This window comes from Sabethes cyaneus, chromosome 3, assembly GCF_943734655.1.
Source record: "Sabethes cyaneus chromosome 3, idSabCyanKW18_F2, whole genome shotgun sequence".
In the NCBI taxonomy this organism is placed as follows: Eukaryota; Metazoa; Arthropoda; class Insecta; order Diptera; family Culicidae; genus Sabethes; species Sabethes cyaneus.
This window is the reverse complement of record NC_071355.1, coordinates 1416680-1431466: the sequence shown is the minus strand read 5'-3', so window position 1 is coordinate 1431466 and position 14787 is coordinate 1416680. Positions and strand designations below refer to the sequence as shown.

Sequence of the window (14787 nt, the reverse complement as noted above, 5' to 3'; positions counted from 1 at the left end):
TTGCAAAAGGGCCAATTTGCTGTCTAAAAAGAGCCAGCTTCCTGATTGGCTGATTTCATGCGTGCAACTGTAGAAAAAAAAATTCACAAGGGAAGCGCAAAAGTGTTGCTGAAAACCACAGTAAACACTGAAACCATCAAGTTTTCCACGTTAATAGGTTATTAAGAGTTTGTTTATAGTGGCGTGTTAACATAAAACAAACTAAATCGAAATGTAAGTGTTATTCGATCAGATTGAATCTATTTTTGTGTAATTAGTGATCAACTAGAACAAGTGGCTTCTATTATAAACTGCAGCTGCATTCTTGAAAACACTTTTCGCTTGCCGTAGTAAATTTTAAAAGGGAATCGCCAAAACAAAATGAAGAAGAGTAAAGGCCCAGACACAATGCATACGGATTTTACAACGTTGCGGCAATTTCACAGTTTTTTCATGGGTTTTCTGTCAAATAACCGCAACGTAGTAAAATCCGGATGCATTGTGTTTGGGCCTTAAGAAGTCACATGTCATGTCCTGTCCTAGGTGCCAGATGGGCGCGTGATACCCCTTCAAACTGCTCAGCGGAAAGGATGGGGAAGGGAAACGGTATTAAAGCGAGTAGAAACGGGTGTGCGTCGCGGCGCTTGCCAAATACAATGGGTGTTTCCGTCGCAAACAGAAACCGCCGGACACAAACCACTAATCCGGGTAATATCACAGCTAATAATGTTGCCAAGACTCCTGGATCGAGATTATACGAAGGTCACAAGGCGAACGAAAGCTGAACGACCAGGACTAAAACTCCTTTCAAGTTCGACCACGAAATTTAACAGCAAAGCGGAGATAAAATGGTAGAGTAATATCGCTGTGGTTAAAAATCGGGATTTTAATCTAACTTAACGGTTTATTTCCCTTCTCCCAAGATATGAGTGGCGAGATAGGCTGTCATCGGCCTCAGCCAAATCCTGGCAGAAGGCACAAAAAATAACGAGTAACTGACAGAATATAGCAATCTGTTTATCCTGCAAACACGTATCAACATGTTCGACTCTAAATAAACAAAATGGAGGCTAGTTGAATCGAGCTGAAAGTCCAATCGAACATATTCTACTGCCAACTTGACTTGAAACAGAGCTAATTGGGAAAAAGCTGTGAAGTAGTCGCCTTTACAATGTCCTGAATTCCCCTTATCGACTCCGATGTATCTTATAACGATAATAATGCTATGTCTTACATACACAAGCATGACTATTTAACGTACAGCAGGAATGAACTTCGTACTGGCGCGCGCATTTACTAATTTGTAGCCTAAAATGCCGGAAAACATGCATTTGAAAAACTTGAATATCTCCGAACATCGCAACTAGTAGCAGCTAATTTTTTGCTTGTTACTAGTTAACACCCTGAATGTTGATTTTATGGTAGTGTCAGAGCGGAAATCTGTGGAAATCTTTTTCTACACGCTATTGAAAATTGACAAAAATAACAAATATTTTGTTCTAAAACACTTCGTCAGAACAAAGCCTACTAGTAAAAAATCTGTCTTAATATGACCTAACTTATTAGTTTATAATCCCTTTAATGTGAATTGTGCTTTAAAAGTATAGAATTTTAAGCAGCATGGTAGCCAGATACTAAAAGATTAAATGATATTTATTTTTTCATTTTCCAAAATTTTTTTACACTGTGTTTCACCTTCTTTAATGCCTATTGAAAAACTACTTATTAAAACAATTTATGTATATTTCTTATAGATTATGTGTCTACTATACGTAGAATATTAAGTTTGATAGAATATCTCAAATAACAATTTTGAGGTTTTGTCCGAGCTTTTTCGGGTTCTGCCCCATAGTGAGACGTGATAAAGAGCAGTCGCGAGTGCCGAGCTGGAAAAAAATGGAAGGCTCGTTGGAAGATTCCGACATTGGCGCAGTCGGTAGGATTCGGAAGATTCCGACAGCATCGTTCGTCGAGGGATGCTAACATATGATCTAAAATTATCGAGGACACCAGCATTCGCGTTATGTTGAATAAATGGCCAATTATGCACATATATTCGCAACCGGTGCACAGTGGTCCAAACAGCGAAATACGTGATCGTGTGATATTACGCCGAAACGTGAAGTTTTTCGCATGTAGTGTCTTTAGGAACATTTCTTGGTATAATATTTCTTGGCCCCTTCTTGTGAGAGAAATCTTTGGGTGATTAATTCCCTTAAAAATGAGATACGGAATTTATTTTCTTGTATATTCGAGATACAAATTTGGTACTCTCGGAAAAGTTGTAGTAAATATTAACAGAAACAACTTTGTCAAAGACACCATACTTGTATCTCTTCATGAAAATTATCTATGAAGCGTTATTCGTGGACAACCCTTTAAAACAGTTTTTAAACCCTGACTTATTCTGGTCAATTTTTACGTGTTCATAGTGTTCTAGAAAGTTGTTTATCTTGCTAAAATCAACGTTTCTGTAGTACATTATGATATGTTATTTTCTAAAGTTTCGGAGATTTTGAGCTTTAATGGTGAAAAATAGTACATTTTTGAGCTTAAATATTTCCCAAGGTGGCAAAGGGTGGCAGATCAAACAACTCGTACTTAAAAGTACAATAAAAAACCTGTTAAACCAAGTATCAATTGGCTGTATCCGTTTGTATCCTCAAAAGTTATAGTTGTTTTAAAAATCCATCTCAGTCATGTTTACAGAACAATTAAACTTTACTTTGGATGCAATAAACGCCATTTTGTTTACGTTGACAATCGCTTTCTAACAAAAAAAAAGTTACCAGCCATTTTTTCGCCTATTTCCGATTCGAAAATGAATGTAGACTTAAAAATATTTGACGCAATTAATAAAAGAAAAGCTTCCAAATAACTAACTTAAGTTTATTTTGTTCAATTTTACATTGCTCGCTCCTTCCGCATTTTTCCAAAATAACATTTGATGATAAGGCATCTCACCTACATAATTAACTATATATGACGTACTGCTTACTTAGTCATTCCGAGAAAATTCGGTCTTTCATGACTCGGGCTTTTGTGACAGTTGTTGAAATTCGGCCATTTGGATTTCGGCCATTCGGTACCAGCCCACTATGAGTGTTCTTTTGAAAAGACATCAATCGAAGAAATTGAACAAAATAGGCATAAGTTAGTTATTGGGAAGCTTTTCTCTTATTAATTGCGTCAAATATTTTTAAGTCTTCATTCATTTTCGATTCAAAAATAGGTGAAAAAATTGCTGGTAACTTAACTTGTTAGAAATAGATTGTCAACATAAACAAAATGGCGTTTATTGCATCCGAAGTACAGTTTAATTGTTCTGTAAACATGACTGAGATGGACTTTTAAAACAACTATAACTTTTGAGGATACAAACGGATACAGTCAATTGACACTTGCTTTTATAGATTTTTTGTGGTACTTTTAAGTAGGAGTTGTTTAATCTGCCACCAGTTGCCACCATGGGAAATATTTAAGCTCAAAAAAGTACTATTTTTCATCATAAAAGCTCAAAATTTCCGAAACTTTTTGAAAATAACACATATTAATGTTCTACAGAAACATTTAGTTTAGCAAGATAAACAATTTTCTAGAACACTATGAACACGTAAAAATTGACCAGAATAAGTCAGGGTTTAAAAACTGTTTTAAAGGGTTTGTCCACGAATAACACTTCATAGATAATTTCCATGGAGAGATACTAGTATGGTGTCTTTGACAAAGTTGTTTGTATTAATATTTACTACAACTTTTCCGAAAGTACCAAACCTGTCTCTCGAATATACGAGAAAATAGATTTAGTATCTTACTTTTAAAGCAATTAATTACCCAAAGATTTCTCTCACAAGAAGGGGCTTGTTATAGCAAGAAATATTCCTAAAGACACTACATGCGAAAAACTTCACGTTTCGGCACAATATCACACGACCACGTATTTCGCTGTTTGAACCACTGTGCGGTGGGCTCAATGTGGCCGAATTAAAAGGGCAAAGCTCTCAATAAAAGCAGATTTCCAGAAGCTGTCCGTTTTAAACGAAATTTTGATGGCTTAGACAGCATTTCATCGGTAAAATTCGCACACGGTCGATTCTTTCTAATAATATTTAATAGAAAGCAAAACTTACGAAAAAATATCATATAACCACACATCCTCTTGTTGAAGCCTTTGATAAATAGTTTCCATGTGAATGAAACTTCCTGATTTGTAGCTTTTTTATTTTTCAACTTTTCTTTTTTGAAAATTTGAACAGCAGCAATATTGGCTACCAATGCGTACACGAAGCTGGTACTCGTTATTTCGGCTTTTTTGCCGACTTCAGCATGAACTGTACGGTTGATTCGGCAAATCGTATTAACGAGATTCGTATAAAACGTCGTTGGATTGTCTATAAAATTAGAAGTTGCCGGGTGAATTCTTCATTTTTTTCTACCAAGCTCAAGAATCAGTTTCAAGTGTGTGGTATTCAACGGTGAACTGTGAGCGAAGTCACGTCGTGTCGCTGTCGCGTGCACTCTGTACGGGGCCTTAGACTTGATGCAGTTAAGTTCACTGTACGTAAAACACATGCAATCCCGATATAGTGTTACAAAATAAAAAAATTAAATACTCAAAATAAAAAGTTAAATACTCAAACTAATTATGTGCTAAAAAGGCTAAAATTTGTTTTATTACAATGAAATCGACAAATTCTGTTATAAATTATAAACAGTCGTGAAATATGTTGACTGTAGACCCCTCGAAGTTCTGAGAACGCACTCCAAATGTATGACAAAAGAGACAAAAGACAATCTGCTAAATAATGACAACATTGACAACACAACATCACAGAGGGTATTTTTCTTTGCATATTCGGCAACCAATCAATCGATTCCACGGAGATAAAAGCTTGGATAAGAAACGAAATACTCTAGTGAATATGTTATAAGTAATTCTAAGCCATTTATCGTAGAGAACAATAATGAAATATAGCGTGCTAACATTAGTGCTGGGCCTGCTCGTAGGCACGGCCCAAATCGAGGCCCATGATGCCAAGGGTTTCGATGACACGGTTCTTTTCAACTTGGCCTGGCATGAAAAAGATGATTTATTGGTAAAAAAAATCATAACCCTCATCTAGCCAATTATAATCACAAAATAAACCTGCCCTTTTTGCAGCCCAACATGATAGTCGACGAGGAAATCACGGTCTTGACTACTAATAAGGAAAAATACAAATGCATCATTCCGTCGATCGCCACCAAAGAAGCGGAAGGTGACGTTCAATATAACGGTCCTAGCCCGATAGATCTACTCGTTCCCCTGTTCAGTCACTCCACTTGCTCGTACCGAATCGAGAGCTACTGGACGTACGAAGTTTGCCACGGAAATTACATCAAACAGTACCACGAAGAGCGACACGAGAAAACCAGTAAATTACAGGAATACTACCTCGGCAAGTGGGACAAGAAGAAAACGGCCGAGCTCGTAGCCCAGTACAAGAAGGCCGAGACCGAAGATGAAAAGCTTAAGTATAAAAAAATCGACGGTTTAAACCTGCCCTATTTGGAACTGGAGATGGATTCCGGAACCGTTTGTGATCTGAACGGCGAAGCACGACTTACAAAGGTCCTGTACGTATGCTATCAGCATGGAAAAAACGAGGTCTATTCGCTGAAAGAAACTTCCACCTGCAACTACGAAGTGATCATTCTGACCCCGCTGCTGTGCGCTCATCCCAAGTATAAACCACAGGAAACGGAAGAGAACAAAATCAGTTGCGTCGCCCTGGAGGGCTCGCGTGCGAAACCGAAAAATCTGCTCTTAATGGAAATGGAAAGCATGCGGATCAAGTATCAGAAGTTGACGGTAAATAATGGACCAAAAATTTTCAGCTTTCGACTACATGTTTGTCCTAATTTTGTATTCTTTCCGTGGTTTGGCTAGCATTATTTGGCTTGTTTTAGGTTTATTCTAGTTTTTATCCCTTTCTTACTCTTTCGTGTTGTAGGAAGTGCAAAAAAACCTTAGAGATGCCATTGCGGTAATTAATCTTGATGAGGTTGGTTACACTTTGTTTTATTAATATTTAAGTTGTGCAGTTCAGGCTTCATTTAACCTCTAACTGGAATAATATAGTTATCCGTGATCTAACGTTCATATGCATATGATTTCTTTGAACAGGATACACCAATTAAGATAGAATTATTCCCCAACGATATTCCGATTATCGAGGCATTGAATCAGAAGTTACCACACAACACGGGTGGTGCAGAAGAGGACAGCACCAGTCCGACGGATGCTTTTTCCAGAAATATAAGAAAATCCAAAGAGCTCAAACCCCTTCTGGAATTTTTGGACGGCGTTTACTGTCTTACCGGAGTAAGAATTGCATTTCTAAGCCTAATTTGATCGGTATAAAAGAGTTGTTTGCCTTTTCCAGGGATCGGGCTGGTGGAAGTTTGAGCTTTGCTACGGGAAGCACGTGCGTCAATTCCACGACGACACTTCCATCTACCTGGGCTACTTCAACAAGGAGAAACATCTCGAATGGCTCGAGAAAAATCCCGCAATAAAAAATAAGCGTAAAAACGAAAACCAGTTAAGCAACTTCTACGGCGGAGGCGAAGTATGCGATAAAACCTCGCTTGCTAGACAGGTCGAAGTTAAGCTCAAGTGTACGGAGCATTCCGCAAGTTCGAACGCAATCGCACTATACCTGCTGGAACCAAGACCGTGCGAGTATATTCTGAACGTCGAGTCATCGCTAATTTGCGACATTCTCCCGTATGCGGAGGAAAATATGTTGCTTCCCGAGGGTCTCCAGAAGCTCGATGAAGAAACATTGTACATTATCGATAGTAGTAATATAAATAACTGAATAGTTCAGTAATAAATAGGAATCCGAGATTCAATGTGAATTTTACGCCTAATTTTTAGGTTCTCCAGCCGATGTGGCTGTTGTTTTCGCTTCAGCACTAATCTGAACCGACAGGTGAGCAAACAGTTTGTCCCAATGCCATGGTTCATCAGGTTCCTCGATATCCTTCTCACTCTCTAAACCCTCAGTAAGAATAGAAATATCAATTTCATCCAGACTGCCTAACGACGATTTACCTTGGGGGAAAAGATCCGAGCTAAGCTGTTTATACGTGGTGACACTGGAAATTACAATCGCCAATCAAATCATTATTGACAAAACACGCTGTTTAAACTATCTTACGAAGGTAAATTCGGCGATTCGTTGTACAGAAGGCTTTCCTGTAGTTCGTCAGCATCCGGCAACATTGGAATGTCGTCCACCGGATTGTAGTCCACCGTGCTAGCATCCAACGACAAACTTGCGTTCCCAAAGCGCTCCCTGAAATTGAGGAAAATTTAAGGTCCTCAAATGAGTACTGCCAACAACTGCCATGTATATCTACGTACATTTCCAACAAATTGGAGAAAATTTTTCCACTTCTGCAAAAGATTGTGCAAATTATGAAATGAAAACAAGAAATAAAATTGAAACATACTTTCCGGAACCGTTATTTGTACGCATAACATCGTCCATCCAGCTATCGGTTTTTACCTGCTTCGTTGGGGTTCCACCAGCAGTGCCAGGTGAGGAACTCATCTTATTTTTTTTTTCGAATTTTTTAGAAATTTTTAGAATGAATCATAAAAAATAAGTATAATAATTATGTTGACAAACGACAAACATAAGGCGTTGCTTGGATACCTTAGAAAGTAAACAAATATTGGGCAATAGTTTATGTAGTTTATCGATAAGCGAGATGGCCGATACGAGAAGAATATTTTTAAAGAATCGATTCCCATGTACTGAGAAAAATTTTCATATTATTTCTATTCAGCATTCCACAAGTGCTTCAACCCAATCTTCTCTGCTTCGCGCTTGGCTTCGCGTTTTTGTCTGGTTCTGGTCAAAATTACTATGCGTTACTTTCGACGTTACCCCGGTACATAACAAAAATAACAGAATCGCTGTCAAAATTACTAGACATGACCATGAAAGGTGGTAAAATTATCTGAGAACATATTAGGCCATTGCAAATCATTTTGAAAGTTTTTGTCCCCTTGGAAATTGGCTTGAAAAATCGGGGAGCAAAAAAATAATTTGTAGGATATTGCGGAGTTTCCACCTATTTAGAGTCCCACGCGAAAATTATTAGCGTGGTTATTTTCTGCGTTTACCACAAATGCTTGTAATTTAGCAATTTGAACCATCAGTTTTTCGTTATTGCCTCCCCACTGGACCTCTCCTTGCTTAACAAGCATAGTTTCAGAGTACATATTTAGTAAGTACAGGATAATTATTATTTAAAAAAACAAATTTGCGTAGGACTTGTAAAATTGCTGCAAGGTACAATATGAGTTAAATTTTTTTATAAAATCAATTGTCTGTGGGCTGTACAGCCTGAAAAACTTGAAAAATGAGTGTACGAGTCTAGGTACGAGTCTAGGTACGAGTTGAGTTAACGCTTCTAGCAGGATATAGAAATGGAAATTCAAACAGCGTAATTTCCGAAGATCGGCCAAAAAAATTAATTTCGTTTTTGTCTTTTTTTCGTAGATTTTCGCATGGAAATTAACAACGTATATATTAAAAGCAAGAATAGATTTGGTTTAAAATAAAAATGTGTAAAATCCATATTTTTTTGCTCGATTAAAAAATTCTCTTTGTTTTTTTTTTCGCCTCCCCCCTTTAGTGGCCCTACACCGGAGGAACAAAAACTTTTTAAAATATTTGTAATGGCCTTACTTGTACTAGAATCATGGTAAATTTGAATAGCTTTTTCATGGTACTTACAAAAAGCATGCGTTTTCTGCAAAATTGTGCGAGATACCATGGTTTTTGTTTCAGATTAGGGAAAGCAACTTGTGAGCGGCATTCAAAACAGTAATCGCTTGATACCCAAGTAACAATTTCAGGCTGATCAAACGCTTTTACCGTGTACCGTGTTTTACCCGCGCTGGAATGACCTTCCTTAATCTGAACATTTTTAATCTGAAACATCTAACTCTGATGATTTATTAAGCTTCGGGCTTGTTATTAGCTGCTTTCGAAGCTGCAATGAATCTTATTAGAGGCTTTTGCGCGCTTTTAAATAGCCAATTTGCGGAATGCTGTCAATTCTATTTTTAGAACGAAAAATAGTTTTGCAATGCTGTTCCAGTTACTTAATCAACGTCTCATCAACCTTTGTGAAGCCAAAAAAAATCTATTTTAAGGTGAAATTAGTCGTCCATCGTATCCAGCTTTCCACGAGCGATAATGGCGGATATTGAGCACAAGTGGGCACAATCTTTTGACATGCATTGGAGGAGCGTCGAGTTCGCCCTGACGGAGTTACTATGGATACATTCATGATTGTTTGTTGTTCGAATGTAAAAATGTAAACATTGTTCAATTTTGCAGATCAGCTAAAGAGGAACATAATTGTACGGACAAGAAGAGAAAAAGTATTCTGAGCCAGTGCCTTCAGTAAATTATGGCCGCAGACCAATAAAAGTTTGAATCCGTTTAGTTATGTTTCACTTCAGCTGATCTGCAAAATCAAACAATGTTTACATTATTACACTCGAACAACAAACAATTATAAATGTATCCATAGTAACTCCGTCAGGACGAACTCGACGCTCCTCCAATGCATGTCAAAAAATTGTGCCCACTTGTGCTCAATATCCGCCATTATCGCTCGCGGAAAGCTGGATACCGGACACGTCAAAGCCGCCCTTCTCGGCTGAACATCAGGCAGCTACATTCAAAATAATCCACACGTCCTTTCCACGTAGATTTCTCTACAGGGAGTTACGCGATTTTCAGCTGATTGTTATTGGAAAAAATAATAACATCCAACTTATTTTCACGTAAACGCATTAGTATGCGTGCGAACTACCTGAAATTCACGTAAATAGTACAGAAAAAGCTAGATGGAAAATATTCGCATAACTTTTCCTATAATTTCGACGTGAAAATTATTTTGAGTGTAGATAACCCGCAAGCTGCCGAGAACTACGCGCGAGTACTGAATGAGGCACTGCCTTCTTCCATGGAGTTAGGTGCTTCAAACCTCGAAGACGGTTAGGGCAGAATACGCTCGGCCATGAGCGAGGCCGCTACCGCGGCACTGCCCCGGTAACAAGTAAGCATTTCCAATGCAATTTAAATGCAAGCCAATAAGCATTTAAGTTGCCTTAAATGCTACTTAAATGCAATTTTGGCAAAATATGCAGCTACTTTACTGCTAGCCCTCTTACAGTGCTGACAATGCTTATTTGCAGCTAGTTACCGACAAGAAGAATTTAAATAGAATTGTGGATGCCAATTTACAACAGTTCTGCAGTCAAAAGGCTGAAAAACAGCAACCTGCAGTATAAAACGCCAGGGATGCTAATAAACGATTGATTTACTGCTTATACTAATGCTTATTGGTTACCTGGGTAGGTATTGAGCCTCGGAGTACACAAAATGATTGGTTTGATGGAAAATGCCAGCAAGCGGTGGAGGGGAAAACTGCTTGGAAAAATTATCTAAGTATTGCAACTAGAGAGAACCTGGCCAAATACCGACGAGCTAGGAACCTGTTGACCACGATCCTGAGGAGGAAAAAGCGCCAAAAGGAGGACAGAGATCGTGAAGAATTAGAGCAACTATTCCGAGCTAATGACAAGCGCAAGTTTTATGAGAAGGTGAACCAAACTCGGAAGGGCTATACACCGAAACCTGACATCCCAGGTAACCAATAAGCATTTCCAATGCAATTTAAAAGCAAGCCAATAAGCATTTAAGTTGCCTCAAATGCTATTTAAATGCTATTTTGGCAAAATATGCGGCTACTTTACTGCTAGCCCTCTTATAGTGCTGACAATGCTTATTTGCAGCTAATTACTGACAAGAAGAATTTAAATAGAATTGTGGGTGCCAATTTACAACAGTTATGCAGTCAAAAAGCTGATAAACAGCAACCTGCAGTATAAAACGCCAGGGATGCTAATACACGATTGATTTACTGCTTATACAATTGCTTATTGATTACCTGGGATGTGTAGGGACGAGGGAGGGAACCTAATCACAAACGAGCGCGAGGTGGTCGACAGATCGAAGCAGTTCTTCGATGAACACCTTGCTGGCGAAGTCGCCGAAGGAGGCGGAACGGAAATTAACCTCCCCCATGGAAGATAGTAATGTCCTAGCACCTGATCTGCAAGAATTCAAACGAGAAATCGGGCTGCTGAAGACCAATAAAGCCGCTAGGAAGGATCGCCCACCGGCAGATTTTATAAACATGACGGAGAAACGCGAGCAAAGACCCTACACTGGGTTATTTCGAGGATTTGGGAGGAGGAAAATCTATCGGAGGAATGGATAGAAGGAGGGGTTTGTCCCATCTACAAAAGGGTGATCGACTAGACTGCTGCAACTATCGCGGTATTAGGCTGGTAAACGCCGCCTACAAGGTAGCCTCCCAGATTCTGTTACGCCGGTTGTCACCGATAGCACATGGTTTCGTAGGGAATTATCAGGCGGGTTTCATGGGGGCTCGCGCAACTACGAACCAAATTTTTACTATCCGACAGATCTTGCAGAAATGTCGGGAGTATAACGTGCCCACGCATAACATATTTATTGATTTCAAAGCAGCATACGATACAGTCGACCGAGACAAGCTATGGCAGATAATGCACGAACACGGTTTTCCGGACAAACTGACGCAACTGATCAGAGCTACATTGGATCGAGTGATGTGTTTCGTACGCACCTCTGGGGACACTCTCGAGTCCCTTCGAGGCGCGGCGAGGGTTGAGACAAGGTGACGGTTTATCCTGCATGCTGTTCAACATCGCTCTTGAGGGGGTGATCCGACGAGTGGGCATGAAAACGAGAGGCACGATTTTTACCATGGGTAGCCAACTTCTAGGCTTTGCAGATGACTTCGATATCATAGCCAGGAACTTTGCGACGGCGGAGGCAATCTACGCCAGACTGAAAGCGGAGTCTGGTTGCTGTTGTTAGATTTTACATTGATTTTACACGTTTGTTTTTTTTCCCCAGTAAAAAAAACAAACGTTTGAGTGAAAAACGATAAATTTTTGTAGCTTTTTGGACTGGGCTTACCCAAGTAACAACGGTAGCTGAATTGGAAGAGCAATGGCTGTTTACGGGTTGGTTTAGGGCGATCAAAGCTGCATAAAGTAAGCACTCAAATGGTGTTTGAATAAGCGATGTTTAAGCTACTTGAAGTTTTTCAAGCCAGTTCACTCCCAAAAGCTGATAAAAAAGCTTAATAGTGGATTCTTCTGCTAAACAATCTGCTTCTAAACAGTCATAAACATCAAACCGTTTTACGGCTGCTTAAAGGTGTTAAAATGTAAAGTGGAAGCTTTCATTTGGCTCACAGCTTTCAAACTACTTTAGGTCTGCTTAAGGGTGTTAAAGTGGCTTTACAAACTTCTACCAAGTTTTACTGTCAGATCATAGAATTTCGCCATTCGGCTGACAGCAAAAGTTTGTCACTTATCGACATTATCGACTGCTTCACGCTAGACGGGCTAGGCTTCAGGTGTAAAGATATTCTCACTGTCTGTTCTGCAGATGCAAATTGGGGCGGATCATACGGTGAGTGCTTATGGATCAAAAGATGGCGGGTTCAATTCCCGGAAAAAAGACATGCATTTTTAATTAGCTAGCTTTACTTATACGAATTAAAGTTTATCTGAAATGAAAAATATCGCGTTCGACAACGTTCACGGCAAAATAAAATAGACGCGTTTCATTTTTTAAATTTAAAAATAGATTTTCTTTTGGCTGCATATAGGTTGATGAGACGTTGATTAAGCGGCTGGAAGAGTACATTGCAAAACTATTTCTCGTTCTAAAAATAGAATTGACAGCATTGCGCAACTTGGCTATTTAAAAGCGCGCAAAAAACCTCTATTAAGCTTCATCGCAGCTTCGAAAGCAGCTTATAACAAGTCTGAAGCTTGATAAAATCACCAGATTTAGATGTTTAAAAGCTGAGAAAAGGTTTTTATTTCTAAACCTAAACCATAGTTCAGCCACAGGTTGAATAAAACCAGCTATAAAAGCGTTTGATCAGCCTGAAATTGTTACTTGGGTAGCAACCTCTGATGTATTTAGTTATATCTTAATCATATTCAGGAGTATTAAGTTGCGTGTTATAAAAACCGCTGTATAAAATGCAAGATAGAATTATAAATAATTGTCAAAATTTTCGCACGTATATTGCCTCTTAGTGCATATATGTTCTTATCTCAAGTTTTTAGTCTTGACCTTGGAATGAGGTCATACATCTATTAATATTTTTTTGAAACGATGGTTCTACAATTGATGAAGGGACGGTAGGGAAAGAAATGGAAAATTTTTTTTTTTTTTTTTGGTGAAGGAGGAGGGGGAAGAGCGGAAAGGAAAGGGGGGGGGGGGTATTGGTAGCTATGCTTGACAAGTAGTCATTTTGACTCCTACCTTTTGTCCAATGCTGGAAGGTGCATGAGTCGAATCAAGCTGTAATCCGGTTGTAATCTCAGATTACAGCTTGATTCGACTCATGCACCTTCCAGCATTGGACAAAAGGTAGGAGTCAAAATGACTACTTGTCAAGCATAGCTACCAATACCCCCCCCCCCCTTTCCTTTCCGCTCTTCCCCCTCCTCCTTCACCAAAAAAAAAAATTTTCCATTTCTTTCCCTACCGTCCCTTCATCAATTGTAGAACCATCGTTTCAAAAAAATATTAATTAAAAATGCCTGTCGGGAGATAGCAATAATTTTGTTTGTATTTCGCACATATATGCTCTCCGTCTTAAATGCTTTCCTTCGTAAATGAAAGAAAGAACAACACTGCCGTGCAAGAAAAGGGGGCCAGATTTGATGGATGCAGAGTTGTCAAAAAGATTGTTCGCATATTACGAACACAGTTTATAGCGTCTGCCATTATAGCGCATAAAAAGCTGGATAATCGAAGCCGATTTTGACCGGATTTGAACCTACTTCTCCTCTCAGGCCCTGTGGATCGCAAATAGCGAGGAACCTTTAACCCATAGCGGACTGGACAAAAGGGAGACTTCATAATCCCCTTATTAGGCATGCGATATGTAGTGAATAGAGATGCGACACGATGTACTTCAAACTCCATCAACACTGGCGAGTTGAATTATTTTAGGCACAAATTGCGCCTTCCTCAGTCCAAATTATAGTTATACAAATAAATATAAATAGATTAAAAATATAAGTAAACCCCTAGTAACATTTTTGTTGTATGAAAGCTTATCAGGCACTTGTTCCACGGACATTAGGTGTACAATAGTTTAATAAGCTATTATATAACAAAAATGTTACTTGGGAAATATGGCATTCAATGTCAATACATAAAAATCACACGTTTCATTTTTTTAAATTTTAAATAAGATTATTTGATTGCAGCATAAAGGATTATGAGATTTTTGTTTGATTGATTAACCGACTGTAAAAGCATTGCAAAACTATTTCATTATTTCATTTCAATATTTTGTCAGCATTAAATAAATCCACTGTTGAAAAGCGCGGAAAAGTTTAAGCTTCGTTACAGCTTCGAAAGTAGCCAACTCAGGTAACCAATAAGCATTAGTATAAGCAGTAAATCAATCGTTTATTAGCATCCCTGGCGTTGTATAATGCAGGTTGCTGTTTATCAGCCTTTGACTGCATAACTGTTGAAAATTTGCATCCACAATTATATTTAAATTCTTCTTGTTGGTAACTAGCTGCAAATAAGCATTGTCAGCCTTATAAGAGGACTAGTAGTAAAGTAGCCGCATATTTTG

General features: G+C 38.6%; 2 protein-coding genes across 3 annotated transcripts; one reads left to right on the top strand and one right to left on the bottom strand.

Annotated features, from left to right (window-relative positions):
• Positions 1-4807: 4807 nt before the first annotated feature.
• LOC128741719 (endoplasmic reticulum lectin 1) lies at positions 4808-6876 on the top strand. Of its 2 annotated transcripts, XM_053837705.1 has the most exons (5): positions 4808-5075; positions 5141-5830; positions 5973-6023; positions 6146-6343; positions 6405-6876. In XM_053837705.1, the coding sequence occupies exons 1-5, from the start codon at positions 4944-4946 to the stop codon at positions 6840-6842; spliced, it is 1509 nt and encodes a 502-aa protein (XP_053693680.1). In that variant the 5' UTR covers positions 4808-4943; the 3' UTR covers positions 6843-6876. The 2 variants fall into 2 exon arrangements, with proteins under 2 accessions (XP_053693680.1, XP_053693681.1); XM_053837706.1 differs by lacking the exon at positions 5973-6023.
• Positions 5972-7580, bottom strand: LOC128743989 (intraflagellar transport protein 43 homolog A). The gene is made up of 4 exons (XM_053840711.1): positions 7480-7580; positions 7391-7423; positions 7185-7322; positions 5972-7122 (listed from the first exon to the last, which is right to left on the bottom strand). The coding sequence occupies exons 1-4, from the start codon at positions 7578-7580 to the stop codon at positions 6891-6893; spliced, it is 504 nt and encodes a 167-aa protein (XP_053696686.1). The 3' UTR covers positions 5972-6890.
• Positions 7581-14787: the final 7207 nt, after the last annotated feature.